The sequence below is a fragment of the Podarcis erhardii genome (genome assembly GCF_964252035.2).
Source record: "Podarcis erhardii genome assembly, chromosome: 1".
NCBI classification, from domain to species: Eukaryota; Metazoa; Chordata; class Lepidosauria; order Squamata; family Lacertidae; genus Podarcis; species Podarcis erhardii.
Genome location: NC_138497.1, coordinates 25,034,352 through 25,060,110, shown reverse-complemented (window position 1 = coordinate 25,060,110; position 25,759 = coordinate 25,034,352). Strand labels below are relative to the sequence as shown.

The 25,759-nt window shown below is 42.9% G+C and overlaps 1 protein-coding gene across 2 annotated transcripts in view; it reads right to left on the bottom strand.

The window, feature by feature from the left end:
* Positions 1–25,759, bottom strand: part of KCNK10 (potassium two pore domain channel subfamily K member 10) — an 84,629-nt gene that overhangs the window by 12,630 nt on the left and 46,240 nt on the right. For both annotated transcript variants that reach the window (XM_081862178.1, XM_081862177.1), the window contains 2 exons: positions 20,122–20,239; positions 9,552–9,712 (listed from right to left, as the gene is read on the bottom strand). In XM_081862178.1, the coding sequence (XP_081718304.1) occupies positions 9,552–9,712; positions 20,122–20,239 (279 nt within the window). The remainder of the gene's footprint in view (positions 1–9,551; positions 9,713–20,121; positions 20,240–25,759) is intronic.

The following is a 25,759-nucleotide window of genomic DNA, read 5'->3' as shown; positions in this document are numbered from 1 at the left end:
CAGACAAATCCCAAATCAAGATCTTTGGACAGATCTGGGGCTCTTCCAAGCCAAAGCAGGATATCTCCAAAGCCACCCCCGAGTTTTGCTGTTTTTGAAACCTTGGTAGTTGGAAACCCAGGCTGATCTATTGCAAATCATCTGGAAATCTACCAGTAGATCCCAATCTACCTTCTGCCTACCCTTCTTCCAAGCTCCCTTCCAAAGCAGACCCTCATTTTGGAGGCAGTCACTATCTGCACAGTGCACCTAACCTGCTAAAAACATGAATACCAAAGCATGCAAGAGGGAGCCTTAGTTTGACAGGGATCTTACTGCTGACAGTTATAGAAGTGCTCGTGATTTATTTTACCCCCTGCTGCGTCCAACTGGTTTCTGCTCATCCAAAGAAACACATAATGCAGTATAAGCACTAAAATATGAAGCAACTGCAATCCCATAAAATCGACCATGCTTCCAAAAGACTGCAGTTGCTAAATCCAAATATGTATTATTGATGGTTTGCCTTCTTTACAAAAGCAACCTCTCAGCCCCCTTTTGTTTTTCTCCTAGAGATGCCAACGCCGTATGGGGTGCACAAATCTTCTGAGGTAATGGACTGCAGCTTTTCATTTTAGTTGCTGGCACGAACAACAGCAGGTGAGTCATAGACTCAACTAAACAACCACACCATTCTCAATTATTGCACACACACATGCATGCTAATAGTGGGCAGTCTCCTGTGGTTCAATGTTTAGAGAAGGGTCTAACTGAAAAGAACTATGTTTAACTCAAAGACTATCTGTCTTGTGTTTTCTACCCTTTCATTTACTTCAGGGGCTTAGCTACCTTCGTAAAAAATAAAGCACTTTACATGCATAGCTGTCAATGTTTCCCCTTTTTTAAGGGAAATTCCTTTATTCCGAATAGGATTCCTTGCAAGAAAAGGGAAAAGTTGACAGCTATGTGTTATAACACAGTGACACCAGATAGCACTGTGGAGTCCTGTCTTTCGCCCCTGGGATTTCCCTTTTATAATTCTGTTAAATGTGTTGATCCAGCCCAGGTGAAAATCATTCAGGACCCAACATATATACATTTTAATCTCCAGGTGGCCGCTTCATTTAAGGGAAAGCAAATGATGGGAAGGGGCTGAAAGCTAACAGGGAAATGTGTGCATTGATCTTGATTAGAAATAACCATGCTGGAAAAATGAATGAAGTCTTTATTCATTTCACCTTTACTAATGTTAGGCATTTTTAAAGTGCTGGTTTTTCAGCATTCTTTTGTTTCTACTCACCATGGTGATTTTGTGCAAAATGCAAGCAATGGAAAGGGGGATAATGATCATTGGCCCAGTTAGGCTGTGATTTAGCTAGCATATAGCTCTGGTGTTTGTAAAATGTGAATAAATCTTTACCCTTGATCTGAGAGGTAGCCTCGATATAAAACTGTCCTTTTCGCACAGAGCGGCCCAGATAACGCAAGCAGTGCATTAAACTCTTAATCGCGCATTCAATACTTGCTTGTTTCCCAGCTCCATGTGATGGGAATAATTGGTTTGGACTCATAAAACCATTGCAGTGAGATTTAAAGTGGAGTGTTTAAACACCACATTTAGTGGGGAGGCATGCAGCTAAATCCCCATATCACACTGACTTTAAAAGCAAAACAAAACCCACGTGTCTTTGAAAATGCAGCACCCTACCTTTCAAAAGCAACGACAGCAGATTCTTAAGAGTTGAAGAATCACAACAGTTTGCAACATCTCCGTAGCTAATATTCTAGAGGAGCCTGCACAGAATAATGCAGTTCACACTGCTAAAAAATATCAGGTAAGGAAATCACCAGGAAAGCAGAATGGAATGTTGTCTGAATGCAGCTGAAATGATGTGGTGGTCTCACCACTCATATAAGCATGAAATTGCTATGCACAAGTGGTACTAATCATGATAGTATATGAAGTTGTATTTTACTAGTAATTGTGTCTAGTGAGCAGCACTTTTGGAGCATCTTCCAAAGCTTACATATTCAATCGTCCGCTCCCCACAGGAACAGAACAAGACACAGGAATTCCTGACTCCACCCAGTGCAATCTAATGACTAAAATAAATAACAACTCTATCCACATACAGTGTTCAGCTTCTTACACTGTCATATGTGTTAAGTTGTGGGTGAACATATCAGATGACACAGTGATTCTTCCAAAGCAGCTCTTTATTTGTAAGCTGGAACAGGGGCGCCGACTTATAAAAAATATTGGGGGGGCCCATACCGGGGTCCTGCCCCGGGAAGTTTTCTAAATTTTAGATGAAAATTAGTGAGTTTTAAAGTTTTTTAAAAGTATTTTAGAGTCATATGATCAACATTAGAACCCCGAAAACTCGACTCTCTATAACTCCACACTCCGGGAAACTCGACAAGCCTGAAACACTTTTTGGCTTTGAAAAAAGAAACAAAACATAAATACGCACGGTATTTTCGTAAAAAGCTAATTTAATTTACAGTAACAATTATGCTTATAGACTATTACAGAGCAGTGAATATATAGCTCTGAAAAGACTGAAATGATATTTAAATAAATCCTAAACTGTCATTAAAAGAATAAAACATAAAATATTGCTGTCACACAGTAATAGCACTTTGATTAATAAGTGAAATAGCTAATTTAAGCTTACTTTGAATAAGGTTGAGGGTTCATTAAATAAAAATAATATCTCAAAGTTAATGCTTTAATACAGTTAATAAAGTTAATACAGTATGCCTAATACTGTATGTAAATACTGTAATACTGTATGTAAATAACGGGCTTTAATTGGGTCTTACACCCTAAAAATATTTAAGTATTTGAAAATAACTAATACAGTACTATAGAAATATAGAAATACAGTACTAAACAAGTACTAATATTTCAAAACTGAAAATTTAACATTCTGTATGTATTTAATTCTCTATTTTATAAAGATTTTTAATATCTGACAGTGAGTTTGGAGTAGCCCAATGCAAAAATCCTGAGGATCCATGTGGATCCGTGCTTTATAACCACGTTTTTGCACCACTGTGACCCTAGGCAACAGTGGGTGCGTGATTTTTTTGGTGCAAGATGTAGCCATGGACATGCTATGTGATCTGATGGTGAATTTGGGGTGACCCAATGCAAAAATCCTGAGGATCCATGTGGATCCGTGCTTTGTAACCACGTTTTTGCACCACTGTGACCCTAGGCAACAGTGGGTGCGTGATTTTTTTGGTGCAAGATGTAGCCATGAACATGCTATGTGATCTGATGGTGAATTTGGGGTGACCCAATGCAAAAATCCTGAGGATCCATGTGGATCCGTGCTTTGTAACCACATTTTTGCACCATTGTGGCCCCAGGCCACAGTGGGTGCGTGATTTTTTTTGGTGCAGGCTGTAGCCATGGACATGCTATGTTATCTGATGGTGAATTTGGGGTGACCCAGTGCAAAGATCCTGTGGATCCATGCTTTGTAACCACGTTTTTGCACCATTGCAGCCCCAGGCAACAGTGGGTGCATGAATTTTTTGGTACAGACTGTAGCCATGGACATGTAATGTGATCTGATGGTGAATTTGGAGTGACCCAATGCAAAAATCCTGAGGATCCATGTGTATCCGTGCTTTGTCACCACGTTTTAAATGGGGAGGGAAGGAAAAACACAGAAGGGACAAGAAGCACAAGAGGGGTGTGCGGAGAAGCAGCTGGCTAAGAATGCAGGGGAGGAGTTTAACGGGGTGGGGTGGAGGAAAGGAAGGCAAAAGTCCCCCCCCCCAAGCCAGCCCTCTCTCTCTCTCTCCCACCTGCGAGTCCCTAGAGCACGGAGAGGAGGAGGTGGTGGGCTGGAACCTGCACGCAGTGTGACTAGGAAAGAATTAGAAGGAAGGACTCGATCCTTTCCTTAACCCTCTGCTTGCCAGGAGGGCAGGGGATCCCCTGCTCTTTGTTGAGTTTGAGCAAACGCAGCAACAGAAGCGGGTGGGCAGTAAGACCCTGAGGCAGAATGCAGGAAAGCAGCAGCTTCCGCCTTCCCTCCGCCCAACCGCCCGATCTTATTTTTACCTGATTTTTGCCTATTTTTGCCCCTGCGCTCCGGCGAGTCAGCTCCAGGGACCACACATTCGCTCAATAACACGCACAGACATTTCCCCTTACTTTTTAGGAGAAAAAATCTGCGTGTTATAGAGCGAAATTTACGGTAATAATTTTCTTAAATTATTGGGGGGGCAGAGCCCCCCCAAACGAATTTTTGAGGGGGCTCGGGCCCCCTCAGGCCCCATGGAGTCGGCGCCTATGAGCTGGAACAGAACTGAACTGAAGAGCTCAGTCAGCCTGCTTATATAGAGTTCCAGAACAACGTAACTGTAGCAACTTTCTAAAACTATCCAATCACTGAATGTCACTTTCGATCCTTCATTTGCATAACTATAGTATCCCCCTGCTGGCCCAGGGTGAGAACTTCAGTACATAACAATATGCCTGAGCCTTTTGCTCAGGCATGGAGCCCTTTTACACTTCAGCCATGAAGCAGCTCATTAACCATAGTTTCCTCTTTCATCAAAAACATGAAGCTATAATAGTAATAATAATAATAATAATAATAATAATAATAATTTATTATTTATACCCCACCAATCTGGCTGGGTTTCCCCAGCCACTCTGGGCTGCTCCCAACAGAATATTAAAAGCACAATAAAAGATCAAACATTAAAAACTTCCCTAAACAGGGCTGCCGCCAGATGTCTTCTAAAAGTCAGATAGTTCATTATTTCCTTGACATCTGCTGGGAGGGCGTTCCACAGGATGGGAGCCACTACCGAGAAGGCCCTCTGCTTGGTTCCCTGTAACCTCACTTCTCGCAGGGAGGGAACCACCAGAAGGCCCTCGGAGCTTTGGTTACCAGCCATGGAAAAAGCCAGGATATTAATCCACAGTTTGAAATTGATTCAGTGATCTGTTTTATTCTGAAGCTGGCAACCATAGTTTTCTTGGTTTTGACGAAAGAAGAAACCATGGTTAATTATATAGTTTCACTGTAGTTCAAACAAAGGGGTTCTGTGTATGGGAAAACAGTTCATGGATATCACAGCTTAAGAAGCGCAATTCATTCCTGTTTGGATGAAACGGGAAACCATGGTTAAGTAGGTAGCTCACAGGAAAGGAATGAAGGGTGTCCATGTTTGTTTGTACAAAAGGTTTGTGCACATTTTTTTTAATGTTCTTTTTTATTATTGCAACCTGCTCTGGGAACTTAGGGTAAACGGCAGAATAATAATAATAATAATAATAATAATAATAATAATATCAGAACTACCTCTCTGCCTCCAACTTGTATCTATCCTTTGAAACCTGAACTGATCATTTTGGTAAACTAAGGAAGTTAAGAGGGAAATAACACATTCATACAGGGCAGTCAAACAAAGCACTGTTTTGAGGGCTATTTATACCTACAGCATAATGCTGTTGAAATTGGATTCAGTTTGATTTTAACCTGCAGCCATGGTTTATATCCCCCCCCCAAAGGCCCTGAGGCTTAAAGCAGTTTTTGATTCAGTTGAGTTTCTAATAAGAATGCAAAGCCCAGGTTGGCCAGAATTCTCATCTGAAAATACAAACACCTCCCTTTGATTTTCCATTCCATTTTAACGTTACCATAAATCAGGCATGGCCAAACTTGGCCCTCCAGCTGTTTTGGGACTACAGTTCGCATCATCCCTGATCACTGGTCCTGTTAGCTAGGGATGATGGGAGTTGTAGTCCCAAAACAGCTGGAGGTCCAAGTTTGACCATGCCTGCCATAAATGGTACGAGAGAGACTCAAACATAATTTAAACTTCATATATGAAAATGTTCGCAGCACGAGAGCAGAATACCTCTGGACATCACCTTGAAGAGGTTAAATTATTATCTCAGCAGTTCTAAAGCCTGTGTGTAATTAGAACATTCGAAGGTGTTTGCAAAATGTAGTGTAACCAAATTTAGCCCTTTCAAATTCAGTTCAGCTAAAGCTGAACTATAGTTTTATTCCTGTGGGAGAAATTACCCTTCTCCTTTTCCCAGTTATGCTCCAGGAGAACTGCTAAAAGTACTGTTGCTGCAGCGAGCAACCGAACTGCTCACAGAAGAAATTGCTTGGGAAGAGTTCCAAGTTGTGGAGCACATCCCATCGGCACAGAAAGAACAACCCTTCTCACACGCACACATCATCAGCCAGCAGAGTTAGAGCAAGGTTTGTGTCCAAGTCAGTTCCACTGCATAGCGATGGAACAAGTTAGAGGACACACAAGCAGGAATGCAGTTTTATGTTGTTTGAGTGCGAGAGAGAGACTTTGTGCAAGCCACTAGAATGAGTGGAAGGTTGCCTGAATGTTAATGGCCCAGAGATTGAAAGAGGACAAAGTCCTTACCAGAGAAGAATGGCAGATTAAGTTGATGGACTATGCCGAAATGGCAAAAATGACCGGAAGAATCAGAAATCAGGAAGACCAAAATTTTAATAAGGAATGGGGAAAATGCATACCTGTAATTTATCTTTAAAAACCATTGTAAACAGCTAAAATCATTAGTAGGATTGGAATAACACTTGTAGTTTCATGTTGAATTTTGGATTTAATCGAGATGAAAAAGATGTGGGAGGAAATGGTTAACAAAAGGAAGCACAAAGGGGAGGAGGGAAGTTCTGGAGATTCTTTGGAATCTTGTTTTTATGTTGGTTGTTGGATAATTGATTGTAAAATTTTAAACTGAAAAATTAAATATTTTTTTATTTAAAAAGAAAGAAAGAAAGAAAGAAAGAAAGAAAGAAAGAAAGAAAGAAAGAAAGAAACCTTTAGTACACTGATTTCCCTTAGGGTCAAACAGGAAACATCAAAAGGAGAAGACTATAAGCTACAGCTAGCACAAAAGCAATTTCTACATACTTAGAGCTTTACAGAAACACGGTTGATTTAGTTGGAGCTCAGTAGGGGAGATTCCTCAAGTCCCAGTCAAGATTAACTTCACAGAAACTAGAGTTTTGCTCTTTTCATGGGTCCTCTAGCTTAAGACAGGGGATGCTGCAGTTCATCCCAGTACCTGATCTGGAGAGTCAGTTCCTCCCAGCCACCCCAACCCGCAGGCAAATTCCTTCTGCAGACTTAGAAAAATATCCTAATAGAGGATATGATTAATATTAATTTGCATATGGTTCTGGAGACAGTCCCATGGGATCTGAGAGCTGTGCCAAAAGGAGGAAAGAGGAAGTGTATTCATCCGCAGATCTCAAAGTATTGTAGGTTTTAAAAGCATTTATAAATTATCTATAGTGATAGCCTGGCAGACTGAAAAGCGGACTGCCTTGGAGCCCAGCAGAGATAAGTGGAAGGGGTAGATCCTGGCAAAACATGGCACTGATACCCTCTTGTCACAGATACTCTTTCAACCCGGAAAGTCCAACTTGGGTTGCATAAGAAAAATCACTCAAAGAAAAGCAGTTTTAACTCCTCACTCCTAAGAAGAGCCTTGAGAGACCATGTTTCCTAGTGGTTCAACATCCTTTATAATGAGATGAGCATGGGGGAACATAGTTTGGGTGCCCTCCACCATGAGTCCCCTTCCAAGTCTGCAATCCTCTATCTGTGAGGGTACCGTGTATAAGGGGAAGCTCACAGAACCAGTTCTTTGTCAAGGCAATGGCTTTGGCTGGCTACTTACAGTTAAGTGCCTTGATTTAGCCTATCCGAAGAAGCTGCCCTGTGCTATAGAACCAAATGGGTGGGCCTTCCCTCACTTAGCTTCTACACAGAACAAGAGTGTTTTTTGTTGTTGTTGTTTTGTTTTTGGTGTGTGTGTGCAGATATCTGTCTTGCTCTCTGCGAGATTTCAGGGCTTCCCTGGAAACCAAATGGGGAAGCAAAATCCATTGGGTTGTTGATGCTACAAGTCCCTCCATTTAATGCTGAGGTTGTATATGTGTGTCAATAAAACCATATACAGTCGTACCTTGGATCCCGAACGCCTTGGTACTCGGACATTTTTGCTCCCAAACACCACAAACCCAGAAGTGAGTGTTCCAGGTTGTGAACGTTCTTTGGAAGCTGAACGTCCAATGGAGCTTATGGGGCTTCCTGCAACCAATCAGAAGCCGTGCTTTGGTTTCCAAACATGTTGGAAGCCAAACGGACTCCCAGAACAGATTCTGTTTGATTTCCAAGGTACAACTGTATCTTAAAGACACCACAGTCACCAATGACCTTCATTCCAAGGAAACCAAAATTGGGTAAGCACAGGAACCCTGGAGTCTCTCACTACTCGGAGACTCATGTGTGCTTAGCAATAATCTTGCACCAGATCCCAGGTGCCACTCAGGATTAAAGCAAACATTGTCTCTCAATTTTTTGTTCATGTGACTGTTAAGAAACAATCATTTGCTGCATCCAGACATTTTGTCATATGTTGTTTTGTAAATATCGAGGCCACAATCCTATACATGCCTAACTGGGAGTAAGTCCCACTGAACTCATTGGGGTTTATTTCCAAGTTGAGATTATGGGGATGAGTTGTTAGAACGTCACATTTTGTTGTGTGTATGGTTATTTTTAACAGTCAATGGCCTAGTTTGCATATGATGCAAAGCTATGGTTTGTTTAACAAACCACAAGTTAATGAGAACTGAACCATGCATTTTTCTACAGGCAACCACATCATGGCTTGTTTCTCCAAAGTTTTGTTTCTCTACCAATTGTTCTATCCTCATATCTTTGTAGTTTGGTGAGCATCTGGGGTGGGACAGTCACACAACCCACGATTAAAGAAGAGCACAAGTTTGCACATACACACCAAGCCATAGTTAAAACAAACCAAGGCTTATAAGCCAAAAACAAACCATGTCTTCAGAGCTTGGTTTCTTGGTAGCATACAAGTCACTGGACAGGGTTTGAAGTATCAAACACGCCATAGTTCAATACACTGTATTTGAATAAACCATGGCTTAGCATTACGTGCAAACCTGGTCAATGTAAGGGTAGCTCATTATGTATGTTATGTAAGTCACTCATTAAAGCATGTACTTGTTTGCTTTCATGAGGTTTTTTCCCCCATGTAAGGTGGGCTTCTTCTTTTTTAAACAACCAAGCAGTATATCAGATTTGTTAAATAAATAAAATGAAATTAATATAACACCAGTATTGGATCTTTCTACAGGTTTTATACCCAGGGATTTATTTTATACAAGTTTTATATCAAGGGATTTTTCAATATTAGAAAATATCTAACCAGATATTTTCACAGGGCCACCAGTTCTGATATGACCACTGTATCTTTTTTCCCTTCTAGTCTACAAGCACTCCAAATTCATTCATATCCTGATATATATATCAGTGATTATGAAGATGAATGAATTTGGAGAGGTATAAAAAAAACCATCTCCCCCAAAATTTAAGGCATATTTATGATGCAAGACGTGTTTTTAATACTTAACTCTCACTGTGTCTTACCACCCAAAATCTTCTAGCCATGTGTATGACCTGTCATTAGGGTTCAAGACTAAAAAGAGATAAAGCCATTTCAATCTTACTCGAAAAACCTTTTCCACTCGTGCGATGCTCTTTCCAAAGATGGTCCCAAGCTGGTCACCAATGCCGGCTAGCAGAAAGCCAAAGAGTGGAATCCCAAAGATGGCATACAAAATACAGAAAATTTTTCCACCTTCTGTGCTTGGGGCAATGTTTCCATACCCTGTTGAGAGAGAGAGAGAAAGAGAGAAAATCACCATCATCTCTCAGATCAGTATCTGAAGAGTCATTGAGTAAATGAAAAAGGGAGAGATGCCACATAACAATGAAGGTATACAATGAAAGAGGAATTTTCCATTTCCATTGCCCCACATCTGCTCATGAGGTTATATCCAGTTATACTGCACATGTGGAATGAGTTCCTCAAATGCAACAGAACCTCCCCTCCCTCTCTTCAAACCATGCACCCCTAAATCTGCTCTAGGAATTTCTCCAAGCCTCTGGAGCACATTTGTTGGTGGTGCATGAGCTGCAAAGGCGGAAGAACCTCTGTTGCGTTCACAAAAATCATTCTGCACATGCAATGATTTACTTGGAGTTTTTAGTATCTCACTTGCTTTGTGTTACCAGAAAGAGAATAAAAATGGGTTGTGGAGAGCATTGCATTCACCTTGCCTTAATTTATACACCCTGTGGGGCTGAACTTCCAGCATTATGTACATCTGCACAAGTGTTCAACTTGATGTGAATCCCATAAACAAAACAACTTGTTAGCACTCTATTTCTTTTGTTGCCATTGTTAACTTTATTGAAAAGCTTTTTCGAACCTATTCAACACGTACAACATATCAAAATACTGAACGAAAACAAAAGGAGTGGTGGTTGAGTCCTCACTGACAAAGTACAACTGAGATACAGATAATAATAATAATAATAATAATAATAATAATAATAATAATAATAATATTTTTTTATTTGTACCCCGCCCATCTGGCTGGGTTTCCCCAGCCACTCTGGGCGGCTTCCAACAAAGATGAAAAATACACTAAAATGTCACATATTAAAAACTTCCCTGAACAGGGCTGCCTTCAGATGTCTTCTGAATGTCAGGTAGTTGTTTATCGCTTTGACATCTGATGGGAGGGCGTTCCACAGGGCGGGCGCCACTACCGAGAAGGCCCTCTGCCTGGTTCCCTGTAACTTGGCCTCTCGCAGTGAGGGAACCGCCAGAAGGCCCTCGGAGCTGGACCTCAGTGTCCGGGCAGAACGATGGGGGAGGAGACGCTCCTTCAGATATACTGGACCGAGGCCGTTTAGGGCTTTAAAGGTCAGCACCAACACTTTGAATTGTGCTCGGAAACGTACTGGGAGCCAATGTAGGTTTTTCAAGACCGGTGTTATATGGTCTCGGCGGCCGCTCCCAGTCACCAGTCTAGCTGCCGCGTTCTGGATTAGTTGTAGTTTCCGGGTCACCTTCAAAGGTAGCCCCACGTAGAGCGCATTGCAGTAGTCCAAGCGGGAGATAACCAGAGCATGCACCACTCTGGCGAGACAGTCTGCAGGCAGATAGGGTCTCAGCCTACGTACCAGATGGAGCTGGTAAACAGCTGCCCTGGATACAGATTTGACCTGTGCCTCCATGGACAGCTGTGAGTCCAAAATGACTCCCAGGCTGCGTACCTGGTCCTTCAGGGGCACAGTTACCCCATTCAGGACCAGGGAATCCTCCACACCTGCCTGCCTCCTGTCCCCCAAAAACAGTACTTCTGTCTTGTCAGGATTCAACCTCAATCTCTTAGCCGCCATCCATCCTCCAACCGCCTCCAGACACTCACACAGGACCTTCACCGCCTTCACTGGTTCTGATTTAAAAGAGAGGTAGAGCTGGGTATCATCCGCATACTGATGAACACCCAGCCCAAACCTCCTGATGATCTCTCCCAGTGGCTGCATGTAAATGTTGAAAAGCATGGGGGAGAGGACAGAACCCTGAGGCACCCCACAAGTGAGAGCCCAGGGGTCTGAACACTCATCCCCCACCACCACTTTCTGAACACGGCCCAAGAGGAAGGAGCGGAACCACTGTATGACAGTGCCCCCAGCTCTCAGCCCCTCAAGACGGTCCAGAAGGATGTTATGGTTGATGGTATCAAACGCCGCTGAGAGATCCAGCAGAACTAGGAAACAGCTCTCACCTTTGTCCCTAGCCCGCCGGAGATCATCAACCAGTGCGACCAAGGCAGCTTCAGTCCCATGATGAGGCCTGATTCCCGACTGGAAGGGATCCAAATGGTCCGCTTCTTCCAAGCATGCCTGGAGTCGTTCAGCAACCACTCGCTCAATCACCTTGCCCAAGAATGGAAGATTTGAGACTGGGCGATAGTTGGCCATCGTGGCCGCATCTAAAGATGGTTTTTTAAGAAGCGGTTTAATAACCGCCTCTTTCAGCGGGTCTGGGAAGGCTCCCTCATGGAGGGAAGCATTCACCACCCCACGAAGCCCATTGCCCAGTCCTTCCCGGCTAGCTTTTATAAGCCAGGATGGGCAAGGATCCAGGAGACAGGTGGTTGGCTTCACTTGTCCAAGCAGCCTGTCCACATCCTCGGAGGTAACAGATTGGAATTGATCCCACACAACTTGACTAGACAGGACTCTAGCACTCTCCCGCCCTGGCCCTGCTCCCACGGTGGAGTCTACTTCTTCCCGAATCTGAGCGATTTTATCTGCAAAAAACTTTGAAAAATCATTGCAGGAGATCATGTGGCCCGTACTGGGCCCCGATGTCGCAGGTGGTTCCACTAAATTGTGAACCACCTGAAAAAGTCTCCTGCTGCTGTTTTCTGCAGATGCAATAGAGGCGGCGAAGAAATTCTTCTTCACCGTCGCTATCGCCACTTGGTAGGCTCGACGTTGAGCTCTAACCTGTGTCTGGTCAGATTCGGAATGAATTATCTGCCACCGGCGCTCTAGCCATCTCAACGATTGTTTATGGCAAGACAGCATTGTGTCATCCTGCTACTTAGCATGATGGCTATGTCCTGACTCCATAGTTGGAGGCAGTAATACATCTGAATTTCAGATGCTGGAAACCACACGAGGGGAGAGTGCTCTTTTGCTCGAATCCTGTTTGTGGGTCTTCCACAAGCACTTGGGTGGAATCTACACACATATAAAAACCGTTCTGAAAAGCATTTTTAAAATTACATCAAATTTTCCATAATGCTCACCATTGCCATCTAGTGTCACATTGTATATTGCACTTAAGACACACATTGCACACAAAAAACCCACTAGTCACCAAGTGTACTCAACAGGGAGCCACAGCTAGTCCAAATTCTCTTATTGCCTGTCTACAATACACATTTTCAAACACAAATTTCTCAGGTTCAAACTTCCTATTTTTAGCTGTACTCTTTTTAATAATAATAATATAATAAAAACCAACCCAGAAATAATTTTGCAGCCATTACCAATTGAACCTTTAACCATTCCCTGGGTAAGAAGAAATTGTAGCAAATTCTTTTTAAATGAGAGTAATGGAAATGAATACGAAGGGCTCCCAACTGATTTCTGCACAGAGATAGAAGCGGACCGTTGACGCACATAAAAGGAACCTTACCGTTGTTCCTTTCTCTTCCTCACTGAACTGCACATCCGCTAAAGCCCTTTTAGCAGCTATTAGCACTTTGCTCAAAGTGCATTATCCTCACCTGAATGACACTGAAGTGTGTAGTAGTGCAGCATTTTGTGATTGTTTGAACTGTCAACATGCTGAAACATCCCTTTACTTAACCCACATGTAAAGAAATCTCTGGTTAAATGAATGGGAGAAGCAACATGGTTCATTCACAGGCCTTGGACATACTGCAGGTATTGGGTATGTTGACCCTGACTTGCAAACCTCTCTGATCTCATCTGAGGTTACATTGGGTTTGTGCCCACCAAAAGGAGCTGCACAATACCCAAAAGCAAGAGCCCTGTTGCAAACATGAGGTGCTTATTCACAGGTACTTATTTACTTGATTTAATCCAGCCCTTTTCCCTGAAGGCAACCAGGAAAGCAAACAACAAAAGATGAAGATTTTTTAAAGCAATCAAATATATTCACAGAGGGGGAAAATCGAGGTGGCCAGGAATTAGGAACAGAGGAATCTACCTTCTATTGAGTTAGAAGGTAAAAGAAGGTAAAGGAACCCTGGACGGTTAAGTCCACTCAAAGGTGACTATGAGGTTGCGGCGTTCATCTCGCTTTCAGGCCAAGGGAGCCAGTGTTTGTCCACAGACATTTTTCCAGGTCATGTGGCCAGCATGACTAAGCCACTTTTGCTGCAACAGGACACCATGATGGAAGCCAGAGCGCATGGAAATGCTGTTTACCTTCCTGCTGCAGCGGTACCTATTTATCTACTTGCACTGGTGTGCTTTCAGACTGCTAGGTTGGCAGGAGCTGGGAAAGAGCACCGGGAGCTCATCCCTTCGTGCGCATTCAAACCGCTGACCTTCTGATCAGCAAGCCCAAGAGGCTCAGTGGTTTAGACCACAGAACCACCCACGTCCCTATTACCTTTACATATTGAGTTAGACCACTGGTCCACCTAGCTCAGTGCCATCTACACTGACTGGCGATGGCTCTCTTGGGCTTCATAGAGGATACAATCCCAGCTAGAAGCAGCTTCCAGCTGGAGCTGAGCCAATGTGGTAGCTTCCTGGTAGGTAGCGCAAATGCACCAGCGGGGTGCAATCCAGCAAAGTGCAATCCAGCATTCCTGCAGATGTAGATGCACCGTGCCAACCTCCTGACTTCCCTACCCTCTCCCTTCCTGTAAGCAACAGCTACCTGTGCCAGGAAACCAGCACAGCAGTTCCTTCCTACCGTCAAGCCACTTCCTTTCTCAGCCCTATGTAAAGATGCCAGGGACTGAATATGGGACTTACTGCATGCTCTACCACTCAGCTGTGGTCCTTCCCCAATTGCTGGCTGAAAGGACTCCAGCCTCTCAATTGAATCACGGTCCTCATTCACTGGCATTAGCGGATTCACTGGGGTACTTGGAAATCTGCCTGATTGGGGTGGGTGGGGGAGCTCAGTTCTAAGAGACAGGGTCCTTTTCTGCTGGTTCAAGCACAGCCACCCCGACCGAGGAAACATGTAAGGATAGCATCTATGTGCCAATGAATGGGGGATCCATTTCAGGCAAGAGCCTGGAGCCCTCCCAGCCAGCAGATCTAATTTGAGATGTGAACTGCAATGTCTATTCAGACATCACACAAAACACACAGGACAAACATTTCCTCAACCAAGCCAAAATACAGTTCTGATTGATAATGCCCACCAGGAACTGGTGCAATCAAAGGGCGCTATTGCCAGGATCTAGCCACAAGAGCAAGGTTGTGTGAACCCATCTATACATTGTGCTCATCTCTATAAGACGTACTTTGGGATAGCAGGCCGCTGCCTGGTCCTCCATTTAAATGGGATTCACAGCAGCTCGGGAGTTAATTGCCCTGCAAACCTACAGACCCTGCCATTTCCACCATTTCTTCATGGAACTGAGTTCCTAATGAAACCTATCATTTGATTAATCTGAAACGTGTTTTTGTCAGCATGGCAGGATACAAGACTTTTGCTAAAGGAAAGCCAAAGGAAAGCCATGCTTTGTCATGTTACTGCAAATTGACTCCTGATGGGAGTGTGACTCAACAAGGTAATCACATTTTCAGGCTGGAGTTCTGAATTACGTCCGGTCTTTATCTCATATTATACCTAGTGAAATGTCCAGTTCTTACACACACCCCTCTCCCCACATTTCCCAGTTTATATGAATCTTCAAGAGATTATCTGCCATTCTTACACACACACACACCCTTTTTAAAGCACTTATTTTCATGCATTCTCCAAGGACTTTGATTTTCAAGATGTGTCCCCTAACTTTTAGATTAAAGCAACATCAGTCCTGCCATGATAGAAACAACTGCAGGTTTTAAACTTGCCTATTGTCTCACAGATAACTCGTGGAGTTTTTTCTTGGCTTAAGTACACCCTTGTGCAAATTAATTGAAACAATGAATTTAGTAGTACAAAACTCACATATACATGTACAAAAGTCATATATACATACATTAGTAACGGATATCTTTAAGCAGCATTTGAACACGGTTTGGCATGGAGTCTACTAGTTTTGAACAGTCACTGTTGTTTTTCGGATCCCTGTACCACACTTGAATCAGTGCCTGAATGAGCTTCTCCATAGTCGTACAGTCTACAGCATGGAGGCGACTTTTGCGTGCAGCCCACAAATTCTCAATGCGATTTATGTCTGTGAAATTCCCTGGCCAATCAAGTGACTGTATTTGCTGCTCTGTCATGAATTTCTTCAACACTTTTGATGTGTGACAGGGGAGTAGGTCCAGCTGCAATATCCCAGTACTGTCAGGATACCTCTTTTCCAGCTCTGGAATAACTCTCTTTCGTAGAACTTCAATATATTGTGGCGGGCGCATCATTCCTTCTATTGGCAGCAGGCTTCTGACACCATAATGATCAACTGACTTTTCATGTTTGTTTTGAGTACAGGATTATGAAAAATACACAAAACATGCTTTGTTTCAATTAATTTGCACAAGGGTGTATTTAATTTCCAAGCTCTTGTTTACAACGAAGGTCAATGAAGATGTGATGTGATTTACACAATCAATACTACACAAATGGTGGGCAAGTTTTAAGTAAACTGAAGGTATGGGCATTCTGATCTGCATCAGGAACCTGGAATGTGGGGAGGGGACTTTAATCATTTGCCATTTGCATCCCACTGCAGTCCTCGGACTCACCTACATTCGTAAAGCTAAAGCGCTTTATATGCGTTATAATACTGTGACACCAGGTGGCGCTGTGGAGTCCCATTTTTTTCCAATGGGATTTCCCTGTATGAAGTTTGCAACGCATTTAACTGAATCACTTTTTTGATGCGTCTAGATCCAGCCCTCATCAGGATCACCACACACACACACACACACACACACACACACTGTCTGCAGTGGACTGGAACTACTTCCCAATGCAAATAGCTTCCAATATTTGCAATTTACTTTTTAAAAGCCTAGGGCCTTCTCCAGTGCTTTCATTAACAGAGGTACATTTAACAACAACAAAAAGGAGCTTTCATAGCAGTGGTTCTTCTATAAAGAGGTTCACCTTGTGACTACACTGCAATTCAGACAAATTTATTCACCCAGACATTTTAATTTCTTGCAATAAGGATTTGGAACAACATTGACTTGATAGTGCTATGCAAGGGGCTTCGCAAGGCCTCTCTTTCAGAGTGCCTTTGCCAAGGGCTTCTTGAGCTCTGAAAATCAGTTGACTGTTGGGTTTTGCAAAGCACCATATCGCACAGCACTTTGCAAGGGGCCTCACAAGACTTGGCACTCAGCTGACTGTTGGGGCTTGCAAAGGCTTTACTGGTGCTGCCAATCACCTGACTGGCTGTGCCTGTAAACCCCCTTTTGGTTGTGTCAGATCTCTTCACCTGCCCCACATGTGACATCATATACGATGACAGGTGGGTGTCAGTTAGCCAAATGGGGAGGCCTGGGAGGCCCATTTAGATTTGCAGGTTGGAGGTTTCCCATTCTCTCATATATATATATATATATATATATATATATATATATATATATATTCTAGTTACTCATAGATGCAGACAATCTAATCCAACAGACGTTCATTGATATCAATGTACTGCCACTTAGACAGACTTCATTGCTTCATTATCTGTTGTGCTGGGCTTCCTCAACTCACCCCTTTTCATTGAAACAAGAGGCAGAAATGAAAAGTATAGTTACAGCACCAAAGTTCAGACCATTTTACTGCCTACTCCATTAAAATCCATTTCATTTCAGCGGTTTGCAGCCTGGCAATAAAAATGCACTTTCACATTGGAAACATGCAGCCATGTACAGAGATCAGACCAAGAATGAATTATTCAGACCCAGAAACAAGCAAAACAAAGGATAAGCTTTTTAGATTAGATCTGTCATGCACCCTGCAAAAGACTGTAGGATCCCTCTGTACCTCCATCACTCTCTCCTCTCTCTCACACACACTTCTTAAATGGATTAGCGCCAGCATTTCCCTTCAACACTACATCTGAAAGGATACTACATCATGGCGTAGTAGTAGCAGAGAGGCACTTTGGGGCAAAATGAGCCAATGATTGCTCTGATGTCTTCAGAAGTGTTCTATCCAGGAAGCACAGCCCTAACTTTGAATAGGTGCTGCCCTCAGTGATGTCAGTAACCATCACAACAACATCAAATTCCCTAGATTCTCTCTGATTGGATTGAACTGGATCACCCATGTGAGTAAAACAGGAAAGAGAAAGCAGCCCTAACAAGGGGTGGGGGGGGTGGACTCTGGCAGAATATCAGCAGCTAGGAGAAAGAATATGACTAGAACAGGGCCTGATCCATCAGGGCTCCTCTTATGTCCTTATCAGAGTAGAAACCTGATCATGTAGCATCCCAGCTCCTCAGAAGGTCTGTATGCATAGACAGTTCTTGGTATGAGCTTTCGTGTGCATGCACACTTCTTCAGATACACTGAAGAAGATACACTGTATCTGAAGAAGAATATCTGAAGAAGATACACTGTATCTGAAGAAGTGTGCATGCACACGAAAGCTCATACCAAGAACTGACTTAGTTGGTCTTTAAGGTGCTACTGGAAGGAATTTGTTTTGTTTTGACTATGGCAGACCAACACGGCTACCTATCTGTATGCATAGAGATCTACTTGCATAGGCTTCCCCTTGTTGGGAATGTTGCATGACTATACACAGCAAGATCAGCCATGCAGCTCTTCGCCCAATTAATAGGTGGACCCTATCCTCACATATAATGCTGCAGTACATTTGCATATTGATCCTATCAATTGATGCATATTGATAGGAAGCTGAGCTTCCTATGAACTTGATCTCTTATCATTTCAATATTACATTTTTATTATACCCCCGTTAAATACCACATTTTTATTATACCCCCGTTAAATACCACCTCATAACCCAGAGCCAAAACAGAGAGCGCCATCTGCATTAACATCAGTAGCACAATTGTAAGATGACAAGAGTTTGGATTACGATCTATGCTATTATTTTCTGTTTGTTCTCTCTCATTCTTGTGTTGATGTCATTGTTAAGTTCAGAATGCAGGTTGAAGTTTCAGCCCCTGGAGAAATGCACTCTGCTCATTTTTCCAAGAGCCAAGAACCTGCATTTGGCACTCTGGTTTTCAATCTCTGCAGCTACCTACAATTCAATAAATATATACCTGCAGATGTGTGAATTGTTAAGTCAAACCTTGGCTTAGCTGTCATCCTGTGCTGACCTAGGAAGCCCAGGAGGGGAGAAAAGCAGGTGCAAGCTCCTTGCCAGGAAGAAGAAGAAGAAAAAGAGGAGGAGGAGGAGGAGGAGGAGGAGGAGGAGTGTGGATTTGATATCCCGCTTTATCACTACCCGAAGGAGTCTCAAAGTGCCTAACAATCTCCTTTCCCTTCCTCCCCCACAACAAACACTCTGTGAGGTGAGTGAGGCTGAGAGACTTCAGAAAAGTGTGACTGGCCCAAGGTCACCCAGGAGCTGCATGTGGAGCAGCGGAGACGCAAACCCGGTTCACCAGATTACGAGTCCTCTGCTCTTAACCACTGCACCACACTGGCTCTCAAGTAGCTAGTACATTCTCTTGGATGTGCAAACCAAGACATGGTTAGGGAGATTCCAATAATAAGACCGGAGGGGGGGAGAGCAGCTCTTTAGGACCCCAAGGGGTTCCTATTGCCATGTGTCCAAACAACTCCCTTATCAATCACAGCTTTGCCTTCACTCATTAGCTAAAATACTGACAGCCAAGAGTAGCCAGCAAGCTCACGTCACATAAATTGCTTAGAAAGCTACCTCCACATATTGCTTCATAACTTTCTTTCTAGGAGGACCAGACTGCTGCTTTAAAAAAGAAAGAAACCTAAGTATTGGGGTGCCTGCCTAGGGGGCACCAATGAAGACCTTTGTGGGTGCCATGGTGCCCAGGGGCACTGGATTGTTGATCTGTGTGTGTGTGGTCCGTGAGCAGAATCAAGACAGAAAGACAGCTTGTGGTGAGGCTGTGCTGCCTGCCCCTATTTTCCATGCAGAAACTGATCAGGATTGTTTGCCTACATGATAAAAAAGGTAAAGGGACCCTGACCATTAGGTCCAGTCATGGCCGACTCTGGGGTTGCAGCACTCATCTCACTTTATTGGCCGAGGGAGCCGGCGTACACAGGTCATGTGGCCAGCATGACTAAGCTGCTTCTGGTGAGCCAGAGCAGCGCACGAAAACACCGTTTACCTTCCCGCTGGAGCAGTACCTATTTATCTACTTGCACTTTGGCGTGCTTCCAAACTGCTAGGTGGGCAGGAGCAGGGACCGAGCAACAGGAGCTCACCCCGTCACGGGGATTCGAACAGCCGACCTTCTGATCGGCAAGTCCTAGGGACTGTGGTTTAACCCACAGTGCCACCTGCATCCCTTTGCCTACATGAACAACCCTACACTCTTTTCCATCTCTGCCTCCAGCTTAAATACTATATAAATGCATACCTATAGTTGTAATGACGGTTCCAGCAAAGAAAAAGGCACTTCCGAGGTCCCAGTGACTGCTGCTGTTAACGGGATCTCCGACAGGATTGACTCCAGCACTGGTAGCATTGATGAGCCTCTGAAAAAAATATCAACAGTAAAATTAACCCCCAGAATACTTTATTGTGAAATATAGCACAGCTGGAACTGGACTTCAATGGAAGCTTAGGAACTAGGAAACTGCTTCTATCAGGTCAGACCTATTATCCATTTTACCTCCGTTTTAAGTGACAGCGGCTCTTCAGTAGACATATTTCCCATCACCCAGGACCTTCTCAATGCAGTGCATGTGTACTGCTACTGAGCTATGCCCCTCTCACCTGTTATCCAAAGCTCACCGAGGAAATGTGCAGCATGGAGATCTGAACACTCAGAAAGCACAGTAATGCCTTCATCTCATTCATATCTAATCACCACCATCACCACAAAACATTTGTACAGCATTCCAGGCACTTGATGCCCATCATCTCAACAGCCCAGTAAAACAAGCCAGCATTACTACTGCAGATGGGGAAGAGAGGGTTGAACCAGACATGCTGAAGACGACAGGTAAAGTGCTTACCTGCCTAAGCATTCAATGTCTATCCTGCCATGTTTAAATGCATTTATTGTGTTCATCTTCCTAGTTGCATAAAGCAGCGGTAGCCAATGTGGCAACCCTCCAAATACTGTGGAATACAACTCCCATCATCCCTGACCATTGACCATGTCATGAATGCAACCTGGGATCAGAGAGGGAAAGCACAGAGACCATGGCGTTGGTATCAGTTGTCGAAATCTATTAAATTCATTTATTCAAGAGCTCTCAGTCACACAAGCTGCGTAGGGATAGAGTTACCAAAGGCAGTTGCTATGTCTAACTAGATGGCCCATCTAGTAAAACAGGTAGATGTATGAAGGGGGCGTCATCCTGCTCTTTGGGGGTGCTACTCATATTTTAAGTCCTGCTTATTTAAGGTAGCCATTAGCAACCATTCCTCTTTGGTAATGTTGCATAGGGCATACATCCATCTTCATTTATACAAAATAGTAATATTACATGAGCAAATTCACAAACTCCTCAGACTTGTGTTTTTTTTAAAAAAAAATCTGAATTGTGATGGTGCACGAAAACCATGCTAACTACGTTAAATGGAAGTTGTAATCCGCAACATCTGGAAGGTATCACGCTGGCATTAAGAAAGTATGATTCTCTGGCTCACAAAAGAAATGGCTATTTCCCCATGGTGAGTGCATTTGGGTGGGAGCGATTGGCAGAGGATTGTTTACATGGGAAAGCCTTTTTCACCTGTCTCTAAGGTTTCACAGCCTCTTAGGTTTGGCCCTGAGGCTGAGGGAACGATGAGGGACACCAACCTGACCCTGCTAACACCATTATTTATTTATTAAAAGCAGAAGTGAAATTAATGCCCAGGTTGCCTTGCAGCTTAAGCAACCCACGAAACCCGACAAACAATAAAGGGCAAAAAGAAAGCAATAGCAAAAGAAAGAAAGAGGCAGCATATCGTTCATGTCCCATCCATTCTAACCAAGTACAGTGGTGCCTCGGGTTAAGAACTTAATTCGTTCTGGAGGTCTGTTCTTAACCTGAAACTGTTCTTAACCCGAGACACCACTTTAGCTAATGGGGCCTCCCGCTGCCACCGTGTGATTTCTGTTCTCATCCTGAAGCAAAGTTCTTAACCCGAGGTACTATTTCTGGGTTATCGGAGACTGTAAACTGAAGCGTCTGTAACCTAAAGCATCTGTAACCTCAGACTTCCGGCGTACCGCGATCTCAGTGCAAGCAAGGTTCTTACCGGGAGGGGAGTACCTGAGCTATTTTGGAGGGTGGGGGCAACTCCAGGGCGCGGAGACCCTCAAAAATACTTCTGGAGGGTGTTCAGAAGGTCTGGTTCCCGGCACGACCAGGAGAAAGATCGACCCAGTCGCCAGGTAGCCTCTAAGAGGTGAAGAGAGCGGCGGAGAGATCTTGCAGGTCGAGGGACGCCATTACCTACCTCCAATTAGCGAAGCCCTGAGCCTGCGGAGAAAGCGGTCCGTTCTCAAATCAAGAACTCCGAAACGAAAGAAAACATTCCAATTTGGTGGTCAAAAGACCAAATAACAACAAGGAAGTCTCGGAGCAACAAAGAGGAGTGAAAGGAGTTTAGCTGGAGATCGAAAATCAACCCAGACGCAGCACGAAGCCAGTGTGAGAGGAAAGTGAAAGTGAGTTGCCTTGGTGGATAAGATAATTCCTCCCAGTCCTCCCCTCAGGACAAAGGGAAAAAATTTGTGGTGTACTGTTACAGAAGGAGGGAAGGAGAGAGGCCAGGGAAAAATATTTGGAGTGAGGCGTCCTTGGTGAAACGGAGGGGGGAAGGAGGAGAAAAGACGCTTCTTTGCTCTCTGTTCTGTGCGATAAACGCAAGGGATTCCAAAACCGGAAGAGAAGAATCTGCCGCCATTAGAAGCCTTTGAGAGTGAATCTGGTAATAGGTGGAAAGGGGAGAGGAAAAAAGGACAGTGATATACACCAGCGGAACCACCATACCGTAGGTGATTTCCTCTTTTTTCTATTACTGAGGCGCTTGACTTCTTTTTCTTTTGCTTTACTGGACTGGAACATGAAAACCGGAATTTTCAAATATTGATTTACGTGAAAGATTAAAAACAGAATTAAGATAAAGGGACATTTTAGAAAGAAACTGGGACTGCTATCTGTTTATGAAAGACTGAACTGATATCTTAGAATTATAGGGGAGAGCAACGTTGGGAGAGGAGACGCCGAAAAGCTAATGTTAAATTAAGGATCTGGCGACATCTAGTGGCGAAATGAAGACTGTTTAATTCTTTGACCGGTTCCCCTTCCCCTTCTCTCTCTCCCCTTCTCTCTCTCCATCTCTTGTACTCCCCCTAATTGTTTTCTATCTTTCCCTTGCTTTTCGGTTTTGCGATCTCTTTGTTAGTTGTTTTTGAGCGACCACCCAGCCTGATTGGAGGAAAGAAGACCAGCTGATAGAAGAATAACTGGACTGGGCGGAAGAGGAATTTGAAGGACTTAAGGGCAAAATTCCTATAGTGCCTACGGTGATTATAAGGAAAATATAAATAAGGGTTGGACAACTCAGGAGGGTCAAGGACAGAAAGTCAATATAATAAAGACTGAGAAGACTGATAGATATAACAAAAGGGTTAGAAAGAAAAACGGAGGGAAGGCACCACAAGGGAGGGGTGGGAACGCAAAAACAACAGGATGTCGCATACAGGAAAGAAGGGAACAAACGGGGGAAATCCTAGCGATAGAAGGGGATCGAAACAAGAGGTAGATTTTAAGACCGATATTTTGAAGGTGCTTGCTGAAATCAGACAGAGTCAAACTAATGTAGAATATAAGTTAGAACAAGTAGATAATAGGATTGGGAGATTGGATAAAAAGATGGATGAGACAGTAAATGAACTAAAAGGCCAAATAAAAGAGATATTTAGGAGAACGCAGCTCAATGAAGAAGGATTAAAAAGGACTAGATCGGAGTTAAAAGATATTAAAAGAGAAAAGGAAAAGATGAAAGCGGAAGTGATGGATTTAAATAAGGCACAGGAGGAGATGAAGGATATTATCGCAATGAATGAATTGAGGCAGAGGGAGGTGAACTTAAGATTGAGGGCGGTGCCAGAGACACAAAATGAAAATGTCAAGGAGAAATTAACAAAGGAGTTAGCGGAATGGATGGGGATGACAGTCGAGGAAATGGCCAAAAATGTGCAGAGTGCATTTAGAATGCGGGTCAGTTCAACAAGAGTAAAGAAATATACAGGCGATTGCCTGATAACATTTAAGGATAAAGAAATGAGGAATAAGATACTCTTAAGGAATAGGGAAAAGAGATTGAATATAGAGGGAAATTATATTATTATCTTTAAAGACGTCCCAATCAGACTACTTAAACGTAGAGATTCTTATAAATTGTTGGTGCAGGCACTGAAGAAAAATAAAATAGAATTTAGATGGGAATTCCCGGAAGGGTTATCCTTTATATATAGAGGCAAAAAGCATAAGCTATCAAACCAGGAGGAAACCGGGAAATTCTTGAGGAAATATAAAGAATTAAGGGTGGAGATGAATGGAGGGGGGGGAGCGGAAGGAGGAGTTTCAGGAGAATCTGAATCAAAAGAAGAGGAGGGAGGGGGAGGGAGTGGACCGGACGAAGAGACAGAAGGAGAGCCAGAAGAGGAAGATCCAGGAAATTGATAAAGATAAGGAAAATTTAAGGGAGTAATAGAAACAATGGGGTTAAAAATCTGGAGTTGGAATATTAATGGGATGAACGACAAAAAAAAGAGGAATAAAATTGAACAATATCTGAAAAAGAAAAATCTAGATATTATTTGTCTCCAAGAAACGCACGTAGCAAGAAGGCACAGGAAAATACTAATCAATAGGAGGTTAGGAAATGAATTTGAGTCTTTGGATAAAGAGAAGAAAAGAGGGGTGGTCTTTTATATTAAAAATAAGATTGAGGCTAAACCAATATTTAAAGACGAAGAGGGCAGAATAATAGGGGTCCGTATCAATTGGCAAGGAGAAAATTTGGTGGTAATTGGGGTATATGCCCCAAATGATAACAAGTCGGAATTTTTTAAAAAATTGGAAGAGAAAATTTGTGAATTTGTTGATCAGAAAATTATTCTAATGGGTGATTTGAATGGGGTGGTCTCTCTAGAAGCTGATAGGTGTAGGGAAGGAGGAAGTAAGAATGGGAAGCTACCAAAATCTTTCTTCTCAATGGTAGATAATGGTAATTTGATAGATATTTGGCGTCTTAAACACCCACTGGATAAACAATTCACCTTCCACTCCGAACCAAATCAGTCGCTGTCACGTATCGATCAGATATGGATCTCAAGCGAGTTATGCCCAAGAATTAAAACAATAGAAATAAGACCGAGTGTATTCTCAGATCATAATCCGATGGAGTTGGAATTAGAAAGCCTGGAGCTAAGAACTTTTAGATGGAGATTAAAGGATTATCTGCTGGAGGATCAAAAAATTGTTGAGAAAGCGCAGGAAAAACTAAAACAATATTTTATGGAAAACAGCGGTAAAGGAACAAAAGCTAACGTAGTATGGGAAGCAAGTAAGGCAGTAATAAGAGGTTACTTTATCCAGCAGAATGCAATCAAAAACAAGAAGAGAGAAAAAGGGAAAGATGAGATTTTGAAGCAGATAATGGTAAATGAGCAGAAATTATCCCAAAAACCTAATTGCCAGAAAGCAAAAGAAAATATAAAAATTCTACAAGCTCAATTTGCTACAATAATAAATAGAGAGGTTGAATGGAATATAAAAAAATTAAGACAAAAAAACTTCGAGTTTGCAAATAAGTCAGGCAAGTGGTTAGCATGGCAAATTAAAAAGAGGAAGGAAAGGAGCACAATAAATAAAATAAAGGTGGGAGAGGAAGAGAAATCAGATCCTAAAGAAATTAGGGGAGAGTTTCTCAATTATTATAGAAGATTATATTCCAACAAAGAGAAAATTAGTTTAAGGAGAATTGAGAGATTTCTGAAGGATAAAGGGGTGAAAAAAATCTCAATGGAGGAAAGACAACAGCTG